General features: G+C 42.2%; 3 protein-coding genes across 3 annotated transcripts in view; 1 reads left to right on the top strand and 2 right to left on the bottom strand.

Moving 5' to 3' along the window:
- Positions 1 to 4,151: 4,151 nt before the first annotated feature.
- LOC128425249 (nodal homolog 2-A-like) lies at positions 4,152 to 5,833 on the top strand. Its single transcript, XM_053411781.1, has 3 exons — positions 4,152 to 4,428; positions 4,814 to 5,550; positions 5,681 to 5,833. The coding sequence occupies exons 1-3, from the start codon at positions 4,152 to 4,154 to the stop codon at positions 5,831 to 5,833; spliced, it is 1,167 nt and encodes a 388-aa protein (XP_053267756.1).
- Positions 5,834 to 6,959: 1,126 nt separating this feature from the next.
- On the bottom strand, positions 6,960 to 10,253 carry LOC128424937 (eukaryotic translation initiation factor 4E-binding protein 1). The gene is made up of 3 exons (XM_053411385.1): positions 10,030 to 10,253; positions 7,433 to 7,627; positions 6,960 to 7,342 (listed from the first exon to the last, which is right to left on the bottom strand). The coding sequence occupies exons 1-3, from the start codon at positions 10,163 to 10,165 to the stop codon at positions 7,311 to 7,313; spliced, it is 363 nt and encodes a 120-aa protein (XP_053267360.1). The 5' UTR covers positions 10,166 to 10,253; the 3' UTR covers positions 6,960 to 7,310.
- Positions 10,254 to 25,413: 15,160 nt separating this feature from the next.
- ank1b (ankyrin 1, erythrocytic b) overlaps positions 25,414 to 26,903 on the bottom strand; it is a 54,135-nt gene continuing 52,645 nt past the window's right edge. The window contains exons 41-43 of the mRNA XM_053411384.1: positions 26,540 to 26,801; positions 25,892 to 25,963; positions 25,414 to 25,482 (exon numbers count right to left, since the gene is read on the bottom strand). Coding sequence (XP_053267359.1) covers positions 25,414 to 25,482; positions 25,892 to 25,963; positions 26,540 to 26,801 — 403 coding nt within the window. The remainder of the gene's footprint in view (positions 25,483 to 25,891; positions 25,964 to 26,539; positions 26,802 to 26,903) is intronic.

Genomic DNA, 26,903 nt, shown 5'->3' with positions numbered 1-26,903 from the left:
GTCTGGTGCTTTCACACAGATTCTGCCTCGTGTGTTCCACCTGCTCCTCTTCCTCACCGCAGTCCTTTTCGTCAGAGTTGTCCACGCAGTCGTTCAGCCCGTTGCAGCCCTGCTCTTTGGGGACACACAAGCTGTTCCGACAGGTCCAGTCCGAGTCCAGACAGCCGCCTGCGGCCGTACAGTTCTCCTCGTCAGAGCCGGTGGGACACTGGCTCCGTCCGTCACAACGGGCCGAGGCGTCCACGCAGCCGACAGAGTCCAAGCAAGGAAACTGTCCTGGTGGACACAGAGGGGAGCCGGGGGGCGCTGGGGGAAAGACAACGAGACACCATGAAGGGAAATGTACAAAAGAGGGAAAAGTGAATTCTTTAGATAAACTGTTTAACAGCTGCTGCTTCCATCAAAATGAGAAACATTTTTAGACTCTCTGTATTATATTATTATAATATTATTTTCTAGAAGACCAGGGAGTTTACCCACCAGCACAATCCATTTCATCAGATCCATCCAGACAGTCTCCTTCTCCATCACATTTCCATTTATCAGGGATACAGGATCCATCATCACATAGCCACTGGTTTGGAGGGCATCCCAGTAACTGGCCTACATAGACATAAAGTAATAATACAATAGAAGATTGGAAGAAATTGTCACTGCTCTAAGTTTGTCAAAGATGAAGTAGGCTTAAGGTCTTCAAATGTTTTTATTTAAAATGTTCCATAGGCCAGTAGAAGTCTTTTAACCACTTTTGATAACTTTATTTAAATCTGGCACAAAGACATAGGAAGGTTTGTCTTTGTTTGTTTAGGTTAATTGATCTCAAATTGTCTCATGTCACATTAACTGACTGAAGAACTGACACTCAGCATCAGTAGAGATCACAGGAACGTGCCTGACTTGAATTATAACAAGCTCGTTAAGACCTGATCATTGTTTTATCCCTTTGATAAGCGTTTTGAAATTTGCAATATAAAGATTGCAACTGTAGTATTATTTTAATTAGCAGTGGTATAACCTACATATCAATCGCTTTACTTTATTCCTGTTATTGCTTTTATCCTCTTGTAGAGCCTTTCGTAAATGTCTATGAAAGGTATATTAACTTTATTATTAGGATTTAGATTATATTACAACAAAATCAAACAGACTTAAAATGATCTGTGTGAGATTACTATAGATTAAGTTAGCATTTCAAAAGGTAAGAAATAACAAACAAGCAAATTAAAATACAACCTTAAAAAGTTATTCATTATTTCATAAGACTCAGCTGTGTCACATATAGACCTGAACGTGGCCTCTCACATGAATCAACTTTATTCTGTCCCATCAGAAAGTTGCTTCCAGCGCCAAATGTTACTTTACTCAGCTCCAGCCTCTTATCCACTTTTAAATTAACTTTATTTATATCAGGCACAAAGACATGGGCACGTTGTCAGGTGCTCATTTAGGTTAAATTACCTCAGTCGTCACCTTCATGTAACTTGACCTCATCCTGAGAAGAGCACGGTACACACAGCTCGATGTAAACTACCTGACTTGAGCTTCAACTCCAACAAAGCTCAAATGGACCAGAACTGTGGAGTGACGCCATGTTGCCTCCTCCTTGTTTACCTCGTTGCTGCGTGTCACTGCGACAATTAACTAAGTTTGCGCACGAACACACGCGCAGACTTTGGACGAACATTTTAAAAACACGCGTGTTCCGGCGGCTCGTTACCTGCTGAGAGTCTCAGAGATGTCAGAAGCATCAGGCGGAGCAGGAGGTGAGAGTCCATGTTGGTCCCGAGGCTCTCAGCGACAAACAGTCCCAGCTGAGGGGACACGTTTTAATCAGGCCGCAGGTGCGCGTGACACCGGTGACACCACGCACAGGTCAACACAACGGCAACATGCATTCTGTAGGAAATAAAACTTCACATAATACATTTGTAATCGCTCCATACTGTGTTACTTTGGGTTAGTTTACATTTTATTTATTTATTTGATATTTGATTGATTGTATTGATTATTGATGCCATTCAATCCAGCTTCAATCCTATTCGAGGCTCCTCACTTCACTTCTTATTCCAGAGCTCAGTGTGTAGTTCGGTTTTGCACATCTGGATATTTTTCACTTTTACGCACGAAGCGAATTTGTTATAATCCCAGTTTATTATTTATCTGTGATATATTCAATACCAGGCCCTACACAGTTCGTAGTTCTTGAACTTATTCCCAGAGTATCTTGGGAATATAAATATTTTATTTTATTTAGTTCCGTTATTTTAAGTGACAAGACACATTTTATAGGTGTGATTCTCCTCGTTCTGATCTATCTGAATAATTTTCTGAAATGTAGCTTTAATCTTTGTTTCTATTACAGTTAAACATACTGACAATCCCATAAAATACAAGACATCACAGTTAAAATACTGATGTTTTATTCTATTCATTCACTATAAAGTCACTTTACATTGTGAAGCCTGATGTTTTTAAAGAAGTCATTTTTCCTGTGGGTCCAATCGTCCAGAAGCTGCAGGTCATATTTAGAAACTAAAGTCTGTTTGATGAAATGAGAACAAAGACGTTTGACAGAGCAGAGGGATTTTAATTGGAATAGCTCATCCTCTTCATCCTCTTCATCCCGTTCTTCTCACAGGGATCAAAGCTCCGAAGTTCACCCTCAGCTCTTTGGTCTTTTCTTCCAGAGTCCAGCGTCCAGTTCGTTGTGTGAACGAGCAGCGATCATCTGGCTCATATGTGACGTCATCCACGTCCCTTTCATGCTGCTGTCAATCATCAGTGTACATGACACATGCGTGAACTCTTTTCATCAGAGCTTTTCACATCTGTTCATTCATACGAGCCTTCATCCAAAGATCATAGAGAAGATATTGATATTTAAAAACACGGTGCCCTGACATGTTCTCTATCTGGTTTTCTAATCTGTTATTACTGATGTTTTGATTTATTGAAAATCATTTATCTCCAGTTCAGTTCAATTTGTAATGTAAATATTTGGAATTCAGTTCATAAGTTATATATGTAGCACTGAGATAACCTATCTATAATACCTAATAATAAGGACATTTTATTAGATTTTTATTGATGGTTTATGATTTTATTCTTATCCCTTTGAAAAGCACCTAAATGCTTTAATGAGGTTGAGTATTAAATATCTATATTGAGCACCGAGATAACCTATCTCATAATAACCTGATTTTATTCTTGTTTGTGTTGTTCCTTTTGTAAAGCACTTTGTAAAAGTTTAGAATATGTAATCATATTTAGTTAGTATTGATATAACCTACACTACCTAATAATCACATCACATTTTATTAGATTTGCATTCAGGATTTATGGCCTTAGTGTTGTTTGTATCCTTTTCTAAAGCTTTTTGTAAATATTATAAAAGGTCTTGCTTAAATAAAGTATATAATAATAATACAATTCATATTTAGGCTAATGAGCACTAAGAATATACTTATAAGGATTCAATTGTATTCTTGTTTTATTGTTGCTTTTATCCATGGTGTAAGGTGCTTATATACAGTTTAATATTGGTATTATCATTTTTATATTGTTCTATACAGACTCATCATGTCAGTGTGGAGTTACTTCAGATTCCTTTATGGTTTTTCAACGGAAACAAGAGGAAATAACAAACTGTAGAATTAGATAAGAAACGTATGAACAAGTAGCATCAGATTTAAACGTGTCTCACATTGACCTGTACGTGGCCTCCTTCTTGTCTTCTCTCTCCTTCATGTCTTCTCCCTCCTTCAGTTCTCAATACAGATCACCACAATAAAGTCCTTTCTGATTAACTCCCGTGTTACGTCCCCATTAATCACTTCGCAGTTGTGCAGCTCGTCATCTCCTTAAGCGATGTGATTATCAGGGCTTCTTATCAAAGAGATCTTTAATGTACAGAACGGCCACTGGACTCTTCGCGGGTTTCACACCTTCCTCACTTCAAAAGGCCAATTGGTTTCGACACACAACGTTAAAGGGCCCGTGGATCACACACGCCCTCCATCCACCCGGCTTGACAGATGTGCTCCAGAGGACGTCAGGGGGAAGAGGTGTGTCCCTATAAAGCCTGAGTCTCTGGATCCCATCAGCACCATTCGGCTTCTACCTGAGGAGGAGACAACACCACATCTGGAACTATGAGGGCTCCCGCTGTGGATTTCTCTTTTGCGCTTTTTCTCCTCCTGGTGGATTTGGTGGTGGCTCAGCCCGACGCTCGGTTCCGGGCCGCGGGCTCCAGACGCACGGTGCTGCGGCGGCAGAGCACCAGGCTGCCCCTCTACATGATGCAGCTCTACCGGACCATGCTGACCGACGACCGGCACGCAGGGATACCGGCAGCCGGCATCGTGAGCAGGGCGGAGGACAACCTCGTTCTGCACGACTCCGACGCGGTGGTCAGCCTTGTCGCTAAAAGTAAGTCATAACTAAAATAATCATATTCTCCGAAATTAGCTTGTTATTATGGCTGCGTGTATCAGTATGAGACACAGTGCGTGAATGAAACAGGGAGCTACTCATTCAGATTATGCAAAATATACAGTTCAAGTTAATTTCTTTAGAAAGTGAAAATGTTAATTAATCTCCCTGCCCTTAATCCAATCATTTCTTGAATCAAACTCTTCTTGATCAATGTATTTTAATGCAAAACCACAACTGGGAAGCTTGGATGTCACATGATCAATAAGAAATCGGGTTTTGAAAGCTTGAAAACAAATGTCATGTGATGTAACTTCACTGTCTTCTGTTCTGGAAGTTCTGAATGATGTTGACTAACGTTCTTCACCGTTCTGTTTTTCAGGTTGTCATCAGATTGGCAAGAGGTGGTCCGTCACCTTCGACCTTTCCTCCATTACTGCAAGTGACGAGGTCCAGCTGGCCGAGCTCCGCATCCGCCTGCCGGACTTCGTGGAGTCTTCCCGAGCCTCAGTGGACATCTACCACTGCTCTGAGAGGAACTGCCCGGAGAGCAGGCAGCTCGTGGGACACCTCCGAGCTCATCCCAGCTCCATGGTCTCCTCTTCCTCCTGGAAGCTGTTCAACATGACAGAGATGCTCCGCCGCTGGCTGCAGGGGGAGCGCTCTGCACCGAGGGTGGAGGACGAGGTGGGAGAGGAGGAGGGCGTCCAGCATCCTCCAGCTGACCGGGTCATGATGGCGGTCTTCTCCAGGCAGAACAACAACAGCCTGCGCATGCCGACGCTCATCCGCACGGCAGAGCACTCCAAGTACGTCAGCCTGGAGAGGGAGCAAGTGGCCGTCAGCTCTGGGATGAGCAGCCTCAGGGCCAAGAGGCACCATCACACCCAGCAGCAGAGACGTAGACTACCCAGGGCCGCCCATGCTCACAAGTCCACCGTGGACGAGAAGGAGAAGGGTCCTCTCTGCAGGAGGGTGGACATGATGGTGGACTTTCAGAAGATCGGCTGGAGCGAGTGGATCGTTTATCCAAAACGCTACAACGCTTATCGCTGTGAGGGCCGCTGTCCTACTCCAGTAGACGAGACCTTCACCTCAACCAACCATGCATACATCCAGGTAAGACACACTTCTTTCATTGTGCCACCTTGTTTTTTCACAACAACAACAAACACTTATCAATAATACACCAATGCTCTACTTGGTGAATTTGTTCTAATCAGCCCTTTTCCTCTCTTTCCTTATCCAGAGCCTCCTGAAGCTTCACCACCCAGACAAGGTGGCGTGTCTGTCGTGTGCGCCGACCCGCCTGGCGCCGCTCTCCATGCTCTACTACGAGAACGGGAAGATGATCATGAGGCATCACGAGAACATGTTGGTGGAGGAGTGCGGCTGCCACTGAGCAAAAGGCTCAGACACCCCCAATTTAAAAAAAGCTTTTAGAGAGAGACAGGACTTTGGCTACAGGCCCGGAGGATTTTACAGATCTGAGCTACTCAGAGGCACAAAGTGGACGAACTGTACGTCCACAGGCACTTTACAGAGAAGCCCAGTTTGACACTGGGACAGAGGCTGCTGCTGGGACGCAGGACATTAAAGAAGGGAGCTATTGTTTCTACTAAACAATGCTCTATAACCTATGGGTATAACAAATAGTATTATATGTTTGAAGTATATTATGTAGAAGATAAGGTGCGATGGATTGTAAGAGTTGATCCTGATCCACAGAAGCACAAGACGGTCACAGACTGAAGCACTGTAGAGAACTCAGCTGGACACGGGGACTTATGTAGAGAGCTGTTGAAGGTCTGATGGTTTTAATAGAAATGACAAAGATGTCAGAATGTAAAGCGCTTTAACTTTATTTGGGTCACATTGATCCATTTGTGTGTTTGCTATGTACAGAATACAATAAATTATTTCTTATCATGAAAAAAGTGTGTCATGGTTTTATTTACTGTATTTATACAAAGGTTTGAATTAAGTTGTTAAGACTCGCTAAAATACAAATGCTTATTGTTTTCATATGGATTTAAAAAGCATTTCAACAGGATTTTTCTTATATTAGAGAAATAATATGATGGTGACCTGGACGGTATAAATCTATCAAATGTATTTGTTTAACAGTTAAAATATCACTTTACAAAGTTAGGTCTCAACCTCAATATCATAGAGAAACCAAACAGTTCCACCAATTAGCAAACAGCTGTACGTTGGGTTGTAAAAGGTAAATGAACTGGATTTATAAAGTCATTCACACTCATATTCAATGATCAGGATCAAACCATTGTCACTTCTTAGTTGTGACAGAGGAATGAGGAAGTTTGTTCACAACGTTGGAGACTCTTAAAGATGTTAGTTTAAACAGGCTGGAGGTGAATAAGAAGTTTGTCCCATGATCCACTAGAGGGCGCTCACTATAAGCTCCACCTTTTACATGCTCAACTAATGAAGGACACCAGCATGTCCAGTTTGAGAAGTTAGTTAAAAAAACTATAAGTTGGTAAAAAAACCTATACAAAGTACAGTTCATAATTTCAGTTTTTTATTTGTTTAACATTAAACATTTAAAGACACGTTTTTTAAAATCATTAAATGAGTTAAATCACATAAAAAACAAAAATGGTTTAATTTTAACGGAACACTGAGATACATGCGACTTAAGTACGTCACAGGTCGACTTCCATCAAAGTGTTTGTTCACTTTCAACAAACAGTGTTGTTTTATAAGAGCTATATTTTTACACATATAAGGTTTTAAAAAAAAACATGTTAATTCAGAAGAAATCTGAAAGAGGTTTACACAGCTTCCTTATACCAGTAAATAAAAACAATGAAAATGTTTTTTTCTTTTCTTCTTATCCTCGTCTCTGTCTCTCTTCAGATGTCCATTTCAAACTGGTCATCTTCTCCTGGAAAAGAGAAAAACATCACAGTTAAAGAGAGAAACTGAGAAAACACATATCATCATCATCATACTTCATGTCTCAGTCGTGTGTTACCTGCGCTGTCCTCTGCGTGCAGGCTTTGGTCAGTGTTGCTCTTCGGTGTCGGTTTGGGCGGCTTCGTGTCGGGGGAGTTGTTGAGTTTGAGCGGACTGGTGACGCCGGGGATGTCGGGCATCTTGGGAGGCGTCCGGGTCAGAGGAGACGTCCGACACTGCAGGAGGAACTTCCTGTCGTAGATGATTCTGGTGCCTGCAGGGGGCAGCAGAGGGAAGGATGCTCAGTGCTAATCGTTCCTCAATTAGTTTTTGGTTTGTGGAACCAAAAGGATCAAGTGTAGAGAAATTAAAATACTATATTGTATATTTAGTTTCATGAAAAAAGCTTTTTATTCAGGTTAATCTACCACAGCAGATAACTTTGATAAACACTCAAAAATATAATCTGTTAACCTTGACATTAAACACATGAAACTTATTTAAAAGGATAAAATAAGAAATAAAAAAGTATTTATTTATAATAAACAACAGCACTGTATTCAGGAGACCTTCTACATCCAGGCATCAGGCTCCAGTAACCCCCCTGTTATAGTGGTGGTACAGTGTGTCCTCCCTCTATACATGTCCACACATGTCCACACACGTCAGTCATTGTCCCACCTTGATTTTTCACATTCGTATCAGTGACGTCAACAAACCTTCAGCGACCCGATTCGGTTTATTTCAGGGTAAAACTGATCCCAGGTGGATGAGTTGCAGAACACGGTATCAGTCCAGATCAACATGTGCACTTTAGTATGAACGTTCTCACAACTCGTCTTTACTTTGATCACCATACAGGGATTTCCCACGGTCTCCAGCGTGTGGACGTCTGAGTGAAACTGGGTCAAACAACAGAATGTGACGACCACAGTGAAACTGGGACTGAGGAGAAAGTTTGTACGTCACATCTGGGAATACAAATAAATTGTTGTTTCCAACTATTAAAAGATCCAGTGTGTAAGATTTAGGTGAAAGGGATCTACTGGCAGAAATTCAATATAAAATAATCCTAGGGATGTTTTCACTTGTGTTTAATCATCAGAATTTTACTAACTGTAGTTTTATTAACCCTAGAATGAGCTCTTTAAATTTAAATACTTTATATGACGCCGCCATGTTTTTTACAGTAGCCCCAACTGGACAAACTAAAGACATTTGAGTTTTTATGACAACTGAAGCGAGCACAGGTTTTCTCTCATGTTTGGAAGCTGAGGTGAGGGATATTCAGCTGCAACGTGCAACTTCACCACTAGATGTCACTAAATTCCACACGCTGAACCTTTATAACTTTCATTTTACAGAATAAACAATGCAGAAAGAAGACTTCAGCTGGAGGAAAAATGATGTATATTATTTTTGTCTTGATTCAAGTTCTATGTGCTTTTTAATTGTATAGTTATTTACAATAAAGTGTATGGATAAACGTTAAAGACGCAATTTCATTTCGTTGTCAGACGGGTTTGATAAAGAATTCTAAAGAATTATTGCCATTCGGATAAATTGGTATTGTTATTGACTGATATAAATTCATCTTTTATGTAACTTAGTTTGATCTTAATCCAAAACAGTGATTGGTTGTGAGAGTCTGGTCATTTCCAGCAATTACCAATTTTCCAGGTAAAGACATTATACACTTAATATATAAATTCAATGATGTGGACGAGTGACGCGCCCGAATCTCGTAAACATGTTGCTGCAGCTCCACAACAGTGTGTCGTAATAACAAGACTATAAATAGGATATGACTGAGTACAGTTCTATATTTGACCACACAGTCGTTGATTGTGTAATAAAACACAGCTACGGGACGATGACATCAGGAACCTAATGTGTGACATTAAGCTTTCAGCAGGAGCGAGTCGACATAAACCTATGAAATATACATGAAATCACTTTAGAATTAAAAATCTGATCACGTGCGACTTCTCTACCGGTTTAAATTATGAAGAGGATGAAGGAAATTCATATTTGAATGAACAGAGCGTCAGATTGAACACATTTATTTGTAATTTGAATATTTACAAATCAAAAACGTGCATCTACACAGTCACTTTACATATGAGCTGCAAATAAAAAATATTTGCAATGTGCATGTAGGAAAATAAAGTTATTGAAAGATTACATTGTGCAGGGTCTGGGTGCAGAGACCTGCTCTTCATCACTACAACACATCCACTGAGGAACACAACACAACCGTGCATCACATATTATATCTGCTTCTTAAAAGTGTCACATCAAAATCCTTCTTCAAATCAAAAAGAGGAAGAGGAACTTTTTGCAATGAACGTGTTGTTATAGAAAATTAAAATCCCAGATGATGTTTTATAATTTACAACATAAATATAAAACGACAGCTGCTGTGCAGAAGGATGGTCCAGAATGTGAGGGTCTAATATTAAATATCAAATATTAAGTTTCTGTCCGATCACATTAAATCACAGATCCACCACTGGACTGTTTTTCTGCAGAACCAACAACATGTAAGTGAAAAATCTCACAACTTGTAAAAGTAGTTTGATTTAAAGAAGCCACGGACTCAGCCCGATGATACAAGATGTATGAACATTTGTGGAGCGACTTCCCTCTGACATTGACCCGCTCCCCGAGCTTTACCTCCGGGCGTGGTGCTGAACAGGGTCCCCCCGGGGGTCGTGGAGTAGTCCAGCGGCATGTTGGCAGCATCGTGGATCGCGACCCGCCGGACCGCGGGGATGTCCCGGCTCGTGGTGGTGCGTCCTCCCGCTGACATGTCTCTCAGCTCCGGGTCGGTTGTGCAGGACGCTGAACTCGAGGGAGAAGTTTCCTCGAGGCTCCACGTGGAGAGAAAAAGCCAAAACAACCCGGGGACTTCCTGCTCAAGGGCACGTGGCGCAGACGGCCGTGATTGGCTGAGAGCAGGGGGCGGTGCAGGAGCTGGGAGTTGTAGTTCTTTTCCTGGTCTGATGACTACAGTTCTACAGAAACAGGGAAAACAAGGATTCACACTAAAAAATGAAAATAAACATGTGCTGGAATAATCACGTCATACATTTATCAAACATATATATTAAAGAACACCCTCCCTGTGTTTCCCTCTTTAATTTCATGTTGATTTTAATAATTTACTCCCAAGGCCTCAAATGACCTTTTACCTAAATACCTTTCAGATTTATTGACCATGTTTCCACTGATATCAGCAGATGAAGCCGGTTCCACATCTCACCTCATGCCAAAGGGTTAATCAAGCTTTTACTATCAGAGCCAGCGCATTATTGAACCCATTGAACCGAGGCAGAGAACATTTGTTTTTGCAAATACACCCTTTATAATCTGCGTATTATTTACAACCTTATGTTTTTATCTTTGTCATATTTGTGTCTTTTCTGCCTGTTTGGGGTAATTTCTTCTTTGATAAGAAAAGGTTTATCATTATTATGTGACAAACGAGTAGTGGTTGTTTTTGTTTGTTTTTTCCTTCGGGTTTGTATAAAACCAAACCAGAGGCAGAAAAGTGAGACTCACAACGACATGAAGCAGCAGTGCGTTGGCAGTTGTTGAGAGCAGAGATGCTGATAATCAAAATTAACTCTAGAGAAACTAACACAGATTAGTAGGGACGTGTGGATGTGCACAACGACACCACTTTCACTCCTTTCAATGCCTTTATTTTGGAGTTAATCTCTGAGCGTTTAATCTTCCTGCTCAGTGCTCCTCCGTGGGGTGTCACTCCAGTTTGCAGGTGTGTTGAGTCACGTCGCTGAGTCATGAGTGAGGAGCTGGTGACATCACAAGAAACTCATGTTTTTGTTTTAAGGCCAATCTCGAGCTGTGGTTTGAGGAAATAAAAAGGCGGCAAATTAAGGCATCACTTGTTGTTTGAGGGACGTCAGTGTCGACTTGGGTCAAGGCTGAAATATCTCACCAGCTACTGGAAGAAGTGGCAAGAAGGTTTATTCACGTGACCCAGAGGATGAATCCTGTCGAGACCCGTCATCCTCAGGTTTTGAGCAAAACATTGCAACAGGTGTTTGGTGAATTGTTTTGAAATCTGGCCCTGGTGTTCATTTAAGATTTAATTTAGCACCAACATAAGTTTATTACCATTTACCGGCAAAACTAATGACGTTCCCATGCGCACCACTACGCTTTTGTTTAGTGTTAACCATAGTCTGTATATAAAGATGGACGACGCGTCCCAACTTCCTCCCACTATCCAGAAATTTAGCACAAATATTAGACAATTATTACCGTAAAAAATGATGGTTCTCCCTACCGTACACTGGACACTGACACTGTTCGGGTTCTATAATCTTGAGCTCGGACCCGGAAGAAACCTGTGAAGTCACCGACTACCGCCTCTAGCTGCCGCCTCAGACCAACATGCTAAAATTCAGATGATCTGATAAACGCCACCATTCCAGTTATTTTATTTTGTTTATATTTTAACTTTCCACAGCTGTTATCTGTCGAACCCTTTTGTTATCCAGTTGTCCATATCTTTTTCCAACAACGGGGTGCGTTTCAGTAAAAGCTAAGTTTTACTATTTGGATACTGTCTTGGTTCTTACCTCAAGAAATTTTTATTTTGTACAACATAAGGAGAAGAACACATGCTCGACCAATGGCAGACAACATCCTACTTAACAAACAATGTGGCCATACTGCCCTCTCGCGTGTACATACAACAGCTCGATGGACAGGAAGCAGAGAGAGAGGTTAGCAAGACGACCTCACCAGATAATATTATTGTTGTATTATTTTTTTCTGAATGGCCATTTTTGTACCAACGGCAGTGTGACTGTTGATTTTGTCACTGTAAAGGTAATGGCTCCTGCGAGTGTGTGCGGTGTTTGACGTCCTGTGTGAATGCCTCATGTGTAACAGATGAAAAAGTGTTTGTGAAAACTTTTCTTTAAGTTATTGTTGTTTCACTTGTATGTATATGTTGGTTGTCCCAAATTCTCTCCCAACACAACTGATATTTTAACTAACATAAGTTGCTTTATTGTCAACGATACACTGATTAAAGACGCCACCCTCTCAGTTTGAATCTATTGTTTTGTCTGTTTTTATACAGGACTCATTTAATTATCATATACCTTCTTCAGTTTGGCGTTCTTCAGTTCATATACCAGATGGGTCTTTCTTTCCTCTAGTGTGTTATATTGTAAATTTTTTTGTGTGTAGAACTTGTGCAAAGTTAAAATCATTACTCGTCCAACTCATATTTCTGCATCTCACGGGACATCTCAGTGCCAAACATTATTGGAAACGTGAACTCTTTGTTAAACTGAACATTTATAGATCTATGCTCTTCCCAATATTTCTTAGAAAGTTCCCTGGCAAGAACCAAGTAAATTGGTACTGGGGTCAATGGGAATTATCCATAAATATCTGCTCGATTTAGATCCTAGTTATCACTTTATTATTATATATTTTATTTCTGATTATTCAATGATTACGCTGCTAGTCTGCAGAAACATTTTGTACAAGTTAACCTGACCTGCTGTGCACTGACCTACAGTCTATGGCACTGACCCTGGATTAGGCTGCTATTGAACAGGAATGAATTAATTGCTAGTGCACTGATTTAAACCTGAGATTATTTTTCGATCACATATTTAGTGTCTGTGGTTGACAGTGAATCCAGGCAGTGTGTTTTAAGCTGGTGAGTGGACAGGCAGGTTAGATCTTCGGCAGCAAGCGGACAAGCTCTGAAGAGGACAAGTACAAATTAAAATACAGGCAACAAGTGAGATTCAAAAAATCTCAAACCTTCTGGTGAGGAAAACCGAATATTTAATCAAAAGCTGGATTTAATTTACACTATTGCCCAATAAATGTTTGCTTGACAATTTAAAGTGCAGTAAAAGACTTGTGCTCCTGTTTGTCAGTAAGTAATCATAAAGTAAAGTGTCAAAAACTAAACAAAAATGTCAAAGTATAGTACTATAGACTATAGCAACTACTATTAAAAATGCATTCATATATGTTTGTGCATTTTTTTTACTGCAATTAACTATAATAGGATGGGTTTTTTTTTAACTGATATCATATATGGGAATTATTAAAGGCAATTCTGATCCTAATTTTTACCCTATGTGGTCTAAAAGATCCTTTGATGCGTTGATCTGATCCATTGATGCACGTATCCTTAGATGAGATCAAATACTATATATTGGATGACTTCTTGTGTTGTCTTCATGGAGAATAATCCTCTCTCTGAACAAACCTCACTTGCTTCTTTGATCGTGAGATTAGCAGCTGCACTTTTCAGGACTCTTGAGAAAACTGCGATTTTTTTCAGGCCCTTCACGGAGCCCAAAGTCCTTCTACGGAGATGTCTTCAGTGGAGAAAAGGATTTTGTTCCTTGTTGACGAAGATGCTATAGCAGCGTCGGGGAGATCTGCTGGCACCAAAAAGAAAAGGAAGGTCAAACACGGCAAAGGGCCTGAGGAGAAGAAAGCTCATGGAGAGGTGACTCAGCCTGCTCTCCCTCCTGAAGAGCTCAAGAGGATCTGCCTGTCCAATAACAGGCTGGAGAAATGGTGCCACATGCCCTTCTTTGCCACCACTGTGACCGGTTGCTTCGTAAGGGCAGTTTTTGATGCCAGCCTCAGCGACCCACCTCACTGTGTTGCTGAGATTGTGTCTGTGATCGAGATGAAAAATGACTACAAGTTTGGATCAAAACGGACAAACCTGGTTCTCAATCTCAGGCACGCTGGTGAACAACAGATTGTGACTCTCAGGTCTGTATCCAACCAGGAATTCACAAAGAGTGAGTTCAAGCAGTGGAAACGGGCGATGATAGCGGCTGGGACGAAAGTTCCAACACTGGAAATGATCGCCAGTAAGGAGAAGTCCATTAAAGAAGCCCTGGATCACACCTTCACTCAGGAAGAGTTAGACTTTGTTGTCACCCAGAAGAATCGATTCCGAGCAGCCCCTCTGAATGATGCCAAGATGATGCTCCAAACAGTCGCTAAATGGAGCGCTGTAAGAAGTCGAGGAGATGCCGACATGCTGGAAAGGAAGGTCCTTGTTGCCAGTGCTGCTTCTGCAGGGTCGGGGAGATCTGCTGGCCACAAATGGAAAAGGCAGGTCGAGCACGGCAAAGGGCCTGAGGAGAAGAAAGCTCGTGGAGAGGTGACTCAGCCTGCTCTCCGTCCTGAAGACCTCAGGAGGATCTGCCTGTCCAATACAATGCTGGTGAAATGGTGCCACATGCCCTACTTTGCCACCACTGTGACCGGCTGCTTCGTCAGGGCAGTTTTTGAAGACAGCGACAGCCATCCATCTCCCTGTGTTGCTGAAATTGTGTCTGTGATGAAAGCGAAGAGTCACTACTGGATGGGATCAAAATGGACCGACCTGGTTCTCAGTCTCAGGCACGCTGGTGAAGAACAGATCGTGAATCTCTGGTCTATATCCAACCTGGAATTCCAAAAGAGTGAGTTCGAGCAGTGGAAACAAGCAGCTGGGAGGCAAGTTCCAACACTTGAAATGATTGCGACTAAGGAGGAGTCCATTAAAGAAGCCCTGGATCCCACCTTCAATCAGGGAGAGTTAGACTCTATAGTCGACAACACGAACCGATTCCGAGCAGCCAAGAGGAAACTCACGTTACTCGAGTATCAGAGCGCTGCAAGAAGTCGAGCAGATGCCGACATGGTGGAAAGGAAGGTCCCTGTTGCCAGTGCTGCTTCTGCAGCATCGGGGAGATCTGCTGGCAGCAAAAGGAAAAGGCAGGTAAAGCAGGACCAAGGGCCTGAGGAGAAGAAAGCTCGTGTTGAGGTGAATCAGCCTGCTCTCCCTCCTGAATAGCTCAGGAGGATCTGCCTGTCCAAAACAGGCTGGAGAAATGGTACCAGTTTGGATAAAGACGGACAATCCTGAAACTCTGTGAATCTCCGGTCTGTATCCAACCAGGAATTCACAAAGAGTGAGTTCAACCATGGTGAATGAGATCCAAGAGGAACTGAAAATGTAAAGCTGTTTACTCTGAGCTGGACTTGAGGTACGACGCTGGTTTCCAACCAGAGTCCACCAGCCCTGTATGAGGACTGTGCTCCCCCACCATCCTGCCACCAACTCCCAAAACCAAATCCCTCATCCCAGACAAGTCCTTGTGCAGAAGTCATATAATGTGAATGTCATTTAACTATATTAATAGTTAAGTACATTTTTATTGTCAAATGAATTGATTTACACTTTAAATAAATGATGTTAACATATCGTTGTGATTCATTCTGTGGTGTACTCTGACAACTGAAAGTTTCCAAAAAGTAATTATTGGTCCCAAAACTCCAGTACCAGACGGACTGTACTTCATATGAAGAGCAAAGTTATCTTAGTTTATTCAACACCCAAGAGTAGGGTTGCAAAACTCCGGGAATAATCAAAGTGGGAAACTTTCCATGGGAATATACAGGAATATATGGCAATATACGGGAATTAACGGGAATTAACAGGAATTAACAGGAATTAATGGAAATTGTGTGCGTAATTTATACTAACTGTATTTACCTTGTCATATACAGACATAAATATAGACATTTTGTTTAGTCATAGGCTGATTTGAGCCCTGAGGAAACTTTGGGCACTTGACTATATGCTTCCGGATCTTTGTGTCATTCTTAACAAAGGTCTTTGCACAGTATTTGCAAATGTACACAGCCTTTCCTTCTACATTGGCTGGGGTGAAATGTCTCCACACATGAGATAGTGCACGTGGAAGTGTTATGTAGAATAAGATGAGAAAAAAATTAAAGCACGCCTTGAAATTGTTATTATGAGGACGATGGGTACAACTTTATCTTCCGGCCCTCAGTTCCTATAAAGGCACAGAGATATGTAAAAGTACATTCATATCAAGTATCCATAAAGTGAAGCTGTATTAAATACAATGTTAAAATGCCATATTAACTTTTACCAAAGCTAATTCCCAGCTGAAGACATACGAACACATGAGAAGTGGGACATTTTATTCTCATTAGTGTATTTCTGAACATATATTTAAATTGAAGAGGTACATCTGCATTATTAAAGAAAATAAACACATAAATTCACCTTTAAATAAATTCTGGGAACCAACAACTAGTGCTGAAACAACTGTTATATGAAATACATTCATATTTGCCAGGTGACAAAGAGTCGCAGGGCTCTTGGAAGTGTCTGTGGTTTGACAGTGAATCCAGGCAGTGTGTTTTAAGCTGGTGAGTGGACAGGCAGGTTAGATCTTCGGCAGCAAGCGGACAGGCTCTGAAGAGGACAAGTACAAATTAAAATACAGGCAACAAGTAAGATTAAAAAAATCTCAAACCTTCCGGTGAGGAGAACCGATGGGGGAATATTTAATCAAAAGCTGGATTTAATTTACACTATTGCCCAATAAATGTTTGCTTGACAATTTAAAGTGCAGTAAAAGACTTGTGCTCCTGTTTGTCAGTAAGTAATCATAAAGTAAAGTGTCAAAAACTAAACAAAAATGTCAAAGTATAGTAAAGTATTGTCAGTTAGATAAGAAGGAGCTTTAGCCGGAAAGCTCACGTGGGTTTTCTATCATGGCTTCTGATGGCGCCAATGGCACCAACTACCTGTAAACATATTGTGCAACTTATTGTAATGTGAGGCATCAACAGCTAATGTAGCTTCTGTTTATTGAATATAAACCAAGGAAATGTTATTAACCAGATAATAACATTTTTAGTTGTTTGTTATAAAACCAATAATATCATCCGTTTAAATAATGACTATAGCAACTACTATTAAAAATGCATTCATATATGTTTGTGCGTTTTTTTTACTGCAATTAACTAAAATAAGATTGGGTTATTTGAACTGATATCATATATGGGAATTATTAAAGGCAATTCTGATCCTAATTGTTACCCTATGTGGTCTAAAAGATCCTTTGATGCGTTGATCTGATCCATTGATGCACGTATCCTTAGATGAGATCAAATACTATATATTGGATGACTTCTTGTGTTGTCTTCATGGAGAATAATCCTCTCTCTGAACAAACCTCACTTGCTTCTTTGATCGTGAGATTAGCAGCTGCACTTTTCAGGACTCTTGAGAAAACTCTGCGATTTTTTCAGGCCCTTCACGGAGCCCAAAGTCCTTCTACGGAGATGTCTTCAGTGGAGAAAAGGATTTTGTTCCTTGTTGACGAAGATGCTATAGCAGCGTCGGGGAGATCTGCTGGCCACAAAAAGAAAAGGAAGGTCAAGCACGGCAAAGGGCCTGAGGAGAAGAAAGCTCATGGAGAGGTGACTCAGCCTGCTCTCCCTCCTGAAGAGCTGAAGAGGATCTGCCTGTCCAATAACAGGCTGGAGAAATGGTGCCACATGCCCTTCTTTGCCACCACTGTGACCGGTTGCTTCGTAAGGGCAGTTTTTGATGCCAGCCTCAGCGACCCACCTCACTGTGTTGCTGAAATTGTGTCTGTGATCGAGATGAAAAATGACTACAAGTTTGGATCAAAACGGACAAACCTGGTTCTCAATCTCAGGCACGCTGGTGAACAACAGATTGTGACTCTCAGGTCTGTATCCAACCAGGAATTCACAAAGAGTGAGTTCAAGCAGTGGAAACGGGCGATGATAGCGGCTGGGGCGAAAGTTCCAACACTGGAAAAGATCGCGAGTAAGGAGAAGTCCATTAAAGAAGCCCTGGATCACACCTTCACTCAGGAAGAGTTAGACTTTGTTGTCACCCAGAAGAATCGATTCCGAGCAGCCCCTCTGAATGATGCCAAGATGATGCTCCAAACAGTCGCTAAATGGAGCGCTGTAAGAAGTCGAGGAGATGCCGACATGCTGGAAAGGAAGGTCCTTGTTGCCAGTGCTGCTTCTGCAGGGTCGGGGAGATCTGCTGGCCACAAATGGAAAAGGCAGGTCGAGCACGGCAAAGGGCCTGAGGAGAAGAAAGCTCGTGGAGAGGTGACTCAGCCTGCTCTCCGTCCTGAAGACCTCAGGAGGATCTGCCTGTCCAATACAATGCTGGTGAAATGGTGCCACATGCCCTACTTTGACACCACTGTGACCGGCTGCTTCGTCAGGGCAGTTTTTGAAGACAGCAACAGCCATCCATCTCCCTGTGTTGCTGAAATTGTGTCTGTGATGAAAGCGAAGAATCACTACCGGATTGGATCAAAATGGACCGACCTGGTTCTCAGTCTCAGGCACGCTGGTGAAGAACAGATTGTGAATCTCTGGTCTATATCCAACCTGGAATTCAAAAAGAGTGAGTTTGAGCAGTGGAAACAAGCAGCTGGGACGCAAGTTCCAACACTTGAAATGATCGCGACTAAGGAGGAGTCCATTAAAGAAGCCCTGGATCCCACCTTCAATCAGGGAGAGTTAGACTCTATAGTCGACAACACGAACCGATTCCGAGCAGCCAAGAGGAAACTCACGTTTCTCGAGTATCAGAGCGCTGCAAGAAGTCGAGCAGATGCCGACATGGTGGAAAGGAAGGTCCTTGTAGCCAGTGCTGCTTCTGCAGCATCGGGGAGATCTGCTGGCAGCAAAAGGAAAAGGCAGGTCGAGCAGGACCAAGGGCCTGAGGAGAAGAAAGCTCGTATTGAGGTGAATCAGCCTGCTCTCCCTCCTGAATAGCTCAGGAGGATTTGCCTGTCCAAAACAGGCTGGAGAAATGGTACCAGTTTGGATAAAGACGGACAATCCTGAAACTCTGTGAATCTCCGGTCTGTATCCAACCAGGAATTCACAAAGAGTGAGTTCAACCATGGTGAATGAGATCCAAGAGGAACTGAAAACGTAAAGCTGTTTACTCTGAGCTGGACTTGAGGTACGACGCTGGTTTCCAACCAGAGTCCACCAGCCCTGTATGAGGACTGCACTCCCCCACCATCCTGCCACCAACTCCCAAAACCAAATCCCTCATCCCAGACAAGTCCTTGTGCAGAAGTCATATAATGTGAATGTCATTTAACTATATTAATAGTTAAGTACATTTTTATTGTCAAATGAATTGATTTACACTTTAAATAAATGATGTTAACATATCGTTGTGATTCATTCTGTGGTGTACTCTGACAACGGAAAGTTTCCAAAAAGTAATTATTGGTCCCAAAACTCCAGTACCAGACGGACTGTACTTCATATGAAGAGCAAAGTTATCTTAGTTTATTCAACACTCAAGAGTAGGGTTGCAAAATTCCACAAAAAGTGGGAAACTTTCCATGGGAATATACAGGAATATATGGCAATATACGGGAATTAACGGGAATTAACAGGAATTAACAGGAATTAACGGAAATTGTGTGGGTAATTTATACTAACTGTATTTACCTTGTCATATACAGACATAAATATAGACATTTTGTTTAGTCATAGGCTGATTTGAGCCCTGAGGAAACTTTGGGCACTTGACTATATGCTTCCGGATCTTTGTGTCATTCTTAACATAGGTCTTTGCACAGTATTTGCAAATGTACACAGCCTTTCCTTTTACATTGGCTGGGGTGAAATGTCTCCACACATGAGACGTGGAAGTGTTCTGTAGAATAAGATGAGAAAAAAATTAAAGCACGCCTTGAAATTGTTATTATGAGGACGATCAAAAGTACATTCATATCAAGTATCCATAAAGTGAAGCTGTATTAAATACAATGTTAAAATGCCATACTAACTTTTACCAAAGCTAACTCCCAGCTGAAGACATACGAACACATGAGAAGTGGGACATTTTATTCTCATTAGTGTATTTCTGAGCATATTTTCAAATTGAAGAGGTACATCTGCATTATTAAAGAAAATAAACACATAAATTCACCTTTAAATAAATTCTGGGAACCAACAACTAGTGCTGAAACAACTGTTATATGAAATACATTCATATTTTCAGAGCTTTTTGTTTTTAGGTCTATTTTCTGCCTGGTTTTACACCAATAAATAGTTTTTAGTGCATCAGTGAAATCAGACACGTGTTCTTTGTCACATCTTTGTTTATTAAGTCTTGTAAATGGTTTGAGCTGGTGTACAGGGTAAGATGATCTATACATATCGTCATGTCAGAAGGACTCTGATTTGAAAGGCTTGTATACATATTCACGTTTGTTTCTCCTCCTTCCAGGACAATACAAAAGAAAAGAAAACAAGTGGTCATAGCTACAAAGCCTCTACATTCCCCATGATCATGGGCGTTGGCCTAGTCTAGATAATGCTTAAAGAACATCCATAACAACTCTATGAGGGTGCATAGCATTCTAATTAAATATATTTTGTCATATATTTATACACATATTTTCATAAAAACATCTTTTTTTTTGTGCATGTGCGCGGTTGCATTCCTTAGGATAGAGTAATATGATATTGCGTTTACATTGTCATGTATCCATTCTAAAGGAGTATAGGTGATCTTCTATTCTTCGCAACAGTTAAAATTTTACAATACTCTTTTTTTAAATACGTCGTCGCAGGTTACACGTCCTCTCGAGTCAAATCCTCACTCTTCTATACCCTCCGATACAACCAGGTGTAAAACCAAGCACCACACACACACACAGTCTCACACAACAGACACACACACACACACACACGTATCATGGGATCCATACAACAAAAACATGGTGGAGTTAAATTCATCATAGTGCAGAGGATCACTAATCACCTCAATCGCAAATTCAAACGAGTGATAATTTACAATAATTTGCTTTATATATATTTTTGCTTAGAGGACTTTTTATATGATTTTGAAATCGCTCAACATCTGGTCTTTTAACTGTTAAATGAACCACAGGATGATGACTCAGTGGCGACACCTGTGGTTAGTGGTGGTAATAACAAGCGGGTGTGAATAAAACAGGCCCTAGAGGTTTGGTTTGGAATGACGGGTGTTAGCCACCGCAGAAGCTTTAACTCTAAACTCTTATGTTGAACAATTGAGTTATATTTTCTGATATTTGTAATTTCCACATCCTCGTCGTCTTCGTGTGCATTTTGTGATAAAAGGATAAAATTTGCTTCACTTATTGCAAAAGGCATTTGCCAAAGAATTAAGCCGTTGAACCACCAATTTTCAATTTGTAGGGTTTGCCACCATATTAGACTTGTCTACGCAACTTTGCATTTTAAAATGATCATGCTAATCACGGCTTGACATTTTTAATGACTTGCATGTTTTATCCCCACTGTTATAAAAGTGTAAGAACCTACAACAAGGCGGGAGGATTGATAAGATTCACAGGGGAGATCGAAGAAGGCAAATAAATTGAATGTTGTCTTGCACTTTACGTGAGATGTGTCTTCTGCATCCTTTGTGAATGGGAGACAAATTTACCCCATCACTTAAATCAATCAGACAATCCCACATTTAAATATGCAAAATGTGTGTCATTCAAATATATTAATAATAGTGTTTAATCCAAAATGAAAATCTTAAGGATTAAGACACAGTAAAAGACCAATAGATTAGAGTGGAGTGCATCGATTTAGTGATTGGGGGATAAATAAACTATAATATCCGTCAGAATTAAAGGCTCGACTCTGTGAGAACAGTTGATTCTTTTGGGGGAAAAAATTTGTAACTCAGCTAAAACACTTTATGATCTGTGTTTTCCTCTTCAGACAGAAACTGCACAAAGGGGAGATTTCTACATTGTCTTGTTGAAATGGGAGAAACGCTTCACTATCACTTAAACTTTTGGTTCCTTTATTTTTTTTTATGAATTTGGATGATCACAACAAACGGAAGTGTCAGTTCTCAGCAGGAGCTGAACAGTAGACGAGGAGGGGTCTCTCTCCACACACAGGTTTGCATGCACAGGGCACAGCGACGTGGTTACTGACCACACACTCAGTCCTCTGTGTACTTTTTGGTATTTGAATCGAATAACTCTCACACACACACCCACACAAACTCGCATTCAAACCATCCCTCTTCAAACCCCGTCCCACGCGTCCCTGCTCCGCTAAAACACGGCTGAAACAGCGGAGTCCGACCCCGAAACGCTCCCGTCGTGTCCCACAGTCTCTGAGAGGAGGACGCAGAACTGAAAAAAAACAGAAACCTCTTGATTCTGACCGAGCAGAACTGAAAACCTGAGTGGAGGAACAGTGGAAAACGTGTGATATGTAATAAACAAGTGCTCTATCAGATGAGGCGTGGAGAATCCGTGCAGTCACGTGATGTGTGTTCAGTCACTCGGTGTCTCAGTCACTCAGGCTACAGTAGCGTTTTACAGTACTCATGAGATAAATATTGGGATTTTGAATTCCAGGAGATGTGTGCTACTATGATGTGACCCCTTCACCGCGCTGCCTTCGGGTTCTGCATAAAGTGAGTGACCGGCAGAGATGAAGGGAACTAAAAGTGGGACTTTTTTCAAATACGTGAAACACAGAAAAAGAAAATGCAGTTGGTGGTTTCCACCTTATCGGCAGCAGCAGACTCTCTCAGGTTGTGTGACGTCAACGTGTCCTGGTTTATATATTTTTTTGCTACGTTAGGTGCTGCAAGACAAACAACTCCTGCTCAGGCCTCCACGTTCCCACGCTGCTACAGCTGAGTCCTGTGATCCTGCGTCATCGCTCCCCCTCGGACTCTGTCACATCAAGGTCGACGGGCCGGTCAGGTACACTAGGGCTGTCCGGTGCCAAACTCCGGTCCCGTTTGTCCAGATGTTTCCTGTCTTTACTGACGATTTCAGTATCACATCCGTCATGTACACGCTCGCGGCCCTGGTGTCCATCTTCTGCGTCCTCGCTGTCCAGTTTTATTGCTGTGGCATACTCCAAAAACCATCCCACACTCCGACCAGGCGATAATCATTTAATCCTAATACTGTGTTTCTCATTATGTGGGAACATGTGTGCTTTTTCTTTGTGTGTGTGTGTGTGTGTGAATGTTGTTGTGTCTTCACAGTCTGGGGTCAGTGGTAAGAGGACGATCACAGTGCTACCTGTCTATGCTCGTTTGCACAGTTCCGTTCACAATCACAAATGCAGCAGCAGCAGCAGCGCGATGCTGTTGCACATTAAATCCTTCAAAGCACCAAATCCTCTCAACCTCCATGTCTTTCCTTTTCTCTCTCAATCACCCACTTTCTACTGAGAGGTCGGCAGTGAGGTGCTACAGCCACTGCAGAGAACACAAGGAGCACACACAGAGATTTGAAGATGAGATGGAGGAGCCGCTGATGGAGACGCCTGTGATTTTACTGCATATCGATTGAGGCTACTGATTAAGAAGGTGGATGGAAGAAAAGGGGGGGGGGGGGGGGGGGGGACAAAAAGTGGGACCTTTGTGTTGTGGAGCTGCTGCACAATACAATCAAGCAACCAGCCCCCCTTCCCCAAAAAAAACATTCCCGTCGTCTGAGAACGTGAAATCACGAGGGCTGGGTGGGGGGGGGGACTTCAGTTCTGCACTGAAGTCAAAACAATGCTGCGACACTGAGGTGGATCAGACACGTCCCAAAGAAACGACCGACAAGAAGCGAGGAAGTAGAGACATCAGCTACACGCAGACAGGAACACGCACCAGCAGGGGGCGGCACAGCGGCTTTCTCACTCCAGCACTGAGCGAGCGGTGACATCACAGGGGGGGGGGGGGGGCAAAGCAGCCAATAATGGAGCAGGGCCTCAGCGCCAAGCAAGGAACACATGCGTCAGAGAAGAAATACACGCACACGTACGCACACATACACATACCGACACATGTCCACGTAGCATAGAGTGCATATATCACATTGAGAGTAATTGGGGGGGGGGGGGGTGGGAGAAGCGTCGGTCGGCTCAGCGGAGGCGGAGCTGTTTACAGAACCATCCAGTGAGGGACTCTTATTTTTTGGCTGCAGTGTTATTGTACTCAACTCGCTGACACAAACAATCCAGTCGGGGGGGTGGGGGGGTGGGGGGGGGAGTTAGGTCCTTAAAACGGCCTGAGACACAACTCGTGGGCCAGCCCCCCCGAACCTTGCACCCCTCCAGTTTGTAGATAATGACAGTTCAAAAGGTCAAAGGGCATGCACCAGCAGTCATCATGCGATTACAGTTCACAGGAAGCACTTTTTGTTGCTTTTTTTTTTTTTCTCGGTTATTTTACTGACATTTATGTTTTTTTGTAGAAAAGAAGAAGAAGAAGAATCATCATGCCTTAGTCTAGTTGACTTTTTCTTTACAAATCTTATAAAACTACAAGTTGAACTCCTCTTTTTTTTCTCTCTCTCTCTCTCTCTCCTCTTCTTTTTTCTTTTGTGATTTTCCAGGTTTTCACACCTTGAGGATGGTTCTTGTGTTTGTCTTTTTGTAGTTTGCATTTCTCAGTCTTTGTCTTGCTCTCCTCGTTTGCTCATTTCCATCTGCGCTCGGGTTGTGTTTTTTTGGAGGGTGTTCTGGCAGTGGGTTTCCTGTCCTGGAAAACAGAGACACGCAATCAACACAAAGAAGAAACACACAGGCGGGATGACTCTGGCTGACTAAAAGAAACTTATGCAAAAATCAGGGACTATAATTGAAGGGTCTTTCACACCTACATTGTTGGTTTGGACCTTCTTACTTTTCTGTTTGGTCCGAACCAAAATAATAGGTGTGAAAGTTGCCTTGGACCACGGTCTAGACCAACGCAACATCATTTAGTCAGGACTCAACATTGGTGAAGTTTGTTTCCAGTGTGAAATCACTTAATTGGATATGTCAACCTTTTGGACCAATTGCAGGAAGTTGAGTAGGAGCGACTGACAGGATTGTCTGTAGTCGTCCCCTCTAACGATCTGATGCTTCAACAACAAGGACGTTCACTTTGCTGGTATATTACCTCATTGAAATTTCAATGGCAACAACCTTGACATTAACCTTGGTTCAGACCGGGGTCCAGACTTTCAGGTGTGAAAACGCCCTCGAACAAAAACTGAACAGAACGTGAGAGACTATCAGGCTCTAACAGGATCCACTATGTTACCATAGCAGCATCTATCCAAGCACTGGGATGCACAAGTGCTTGTTGTGTGTCCCGTACCTGGAGGACCGGGCAGTATGTTTATTTCAGTGTTTAACTCTCCGCAGACTGGTGCGCTGCACTGACTGAGCACCCTTTCTCACATCCACCCCCACCTGGAGCAAGGAGGGCGGGAGGAGGGAAGGAAACAACACTTGGACCAGTTAAGTGCTGAAGCGTCATGTGACCAGAGCAGGAAACTAACCTTTCTGTCCACCAGGCAAAATTCACCAACCCTCACGGTTTCACATACAGGAAATTATCAGCCAATCACTTTCCCAAAGTACAAAGTTTAACATATTAAAGCAGAAATATGCAAGAATATTGTCCATTTCTGTTAATACACATGATTTCTAAATAATACTAATATTTCGTCATGGTTTCGGCTGATTGGGAAACAACACTTCCAACCTGTATTTGGCTGGTGGCGGAAGTTAATTTCCCACCCTTCACAGTAAAATGCTGTGTGCTTCAGTTTGCACGTGAATATTTTGAGTGTAAATGATGAAAACACAAACTACTTACTTTTCTAGCGAGCCCATGTCCGGGCTGATCAGCAAACTGAACCTCAGCAACATGGACCTCTTTCTCCTCCTTCTGCTAAGAAATCACACAATTTAAACATTAATATTAATACGTTTACATTGATTCCACAATGAATAGTTTGCCATCAGACTGGTAAATAAAACCAAAAAGCATCTGTCATGGTCACAAGCTGTTGATAAAGATGGACGACATGACTGCTCCATAAGAGTGAACACAAAAGGTTGCAATCGCCCCCTTGTGGTTGTATAGGTCATAATTTCCACAGTGCCAATGCCCTGAGCGCTACTGATCATCTCTGGCTCCCAATGAGCAAGATGGCCGCCGTTAGATTGATTTCTGGATATTCAGAGGAAGTGGAGACACGTCCTCCATCTTTATTTACACTCAATAGTCATGGCAGATATTTCCCATGTGTTGCACCACACAACACATCAATCTGGTTCGATTCTGTGACGTCATCAAAAAGATAAATTTTGATGTCTATTGTTAAATGGTCGTGAGCCAAAAAAAATCTAATCGAATGACCATCTTCCCAATCTGTTAATTAAATGAGATAAAAGGGATGGAGATAAAGATGTTCCCTCTCCGGGCACAGGAAGCGGCGGCTGGTTGGCGAAACCACCTGACCTGGACCCGCCTCTCCTTCTGTCCCAAAGTATGTAGACCCGCCTCCTGGTGAGAGAAGCCCAGCCCCTTGTCATAGGGCTGCGTGCCCTGCAGGGGGCGCCCACGCAGCACATGATAGTAACCCGTGTCACACACCGGAGTCAGCAGAGCCTCCTGGGCCACGCGCACGCTGACGTCCCTTGCCGACGTCACTGAGCCGACCCAGCCCTGCAGCGAGTCCTTGTCTGGTAAGTAGGGTTGAAAGGCTCCGCCTCCGACCATCCTGGAGAGAAAAGGGCAAATAAAGAACATAAAGGAAAATGTGGAGTAAAAATGTTTACAGCTACAGACAGTGACTTCTGTGAGACTTCAGTTAAAGCCGACA

The sequence above is a fragment of the Pleuronectes platessa genome, chromosome 19 (genome assembly GCF_947347685.1).
Source record: "Pleuronectes platessa chromosome 19, fPlePla1.1, whole genome shotgun sequence".
NCBI lineage: Eukaryota > Metazoa > Chordata > Actinopteri > Pleuronectiformes > Pleuronectidae > Pleuronectes > Pleuronectes platessa.
This window is presented reverse-complemented; position numbering and strand designations above follow the sequence as displayed.

What these genes read in the sequence shown, in the direction of transcription:
- LOC128425249 (XM_053411781.1), top strand. Translation starts at nt 4,152, where the DNA reads ATGAGGGCTCCCGCTGTGGATTTCTCTTTTGCGCTTTTTCTCCTCCTG. An exon ending in GGTCAGCCTTGTCGCTAAAA is followed by an intron (nt 4,429 to 4,813) that starts GTAAGTCATAAC and finishes TCTGTTTTTCAG; the next exon opens with GTTGTCATCAGATTGGCAAG. An exon ending in CCAACCATGCATACATCCAG is followed by an intron (nt 5,551 to 5,680) that starts GTAAGACACACT and finishes TTCCTTATCCAG; the next exon opens with AGCCTCCTGAAGCTTCACCA.
- LOC128424937 (XM_053411385.1), bottom strand. Translation starts at nt 10,165, where the DNA reads ATGTCAGCGGGAGGACGCACCACCACGAGCCGGGACATCCCCGCGGTC. An exon ending in GTTCAGCACCACGCCCGGAG is followed by an intron (nt 7,628 to 10,029) that starts GTAAAGCTCGGG and finishes TGCCCCCTGCAG; the next exon opens with GCACCAGAATCATCTACGAC. An exon ending in GCACGCAGAGGACAGCGCAG is followed by an intron (nt 7,343 to 7,432) that starts GTAACACACGAC and finishes TCTCTTTTCCAG; the next exon opens with GAGAAGATGACCAGTTTGAA.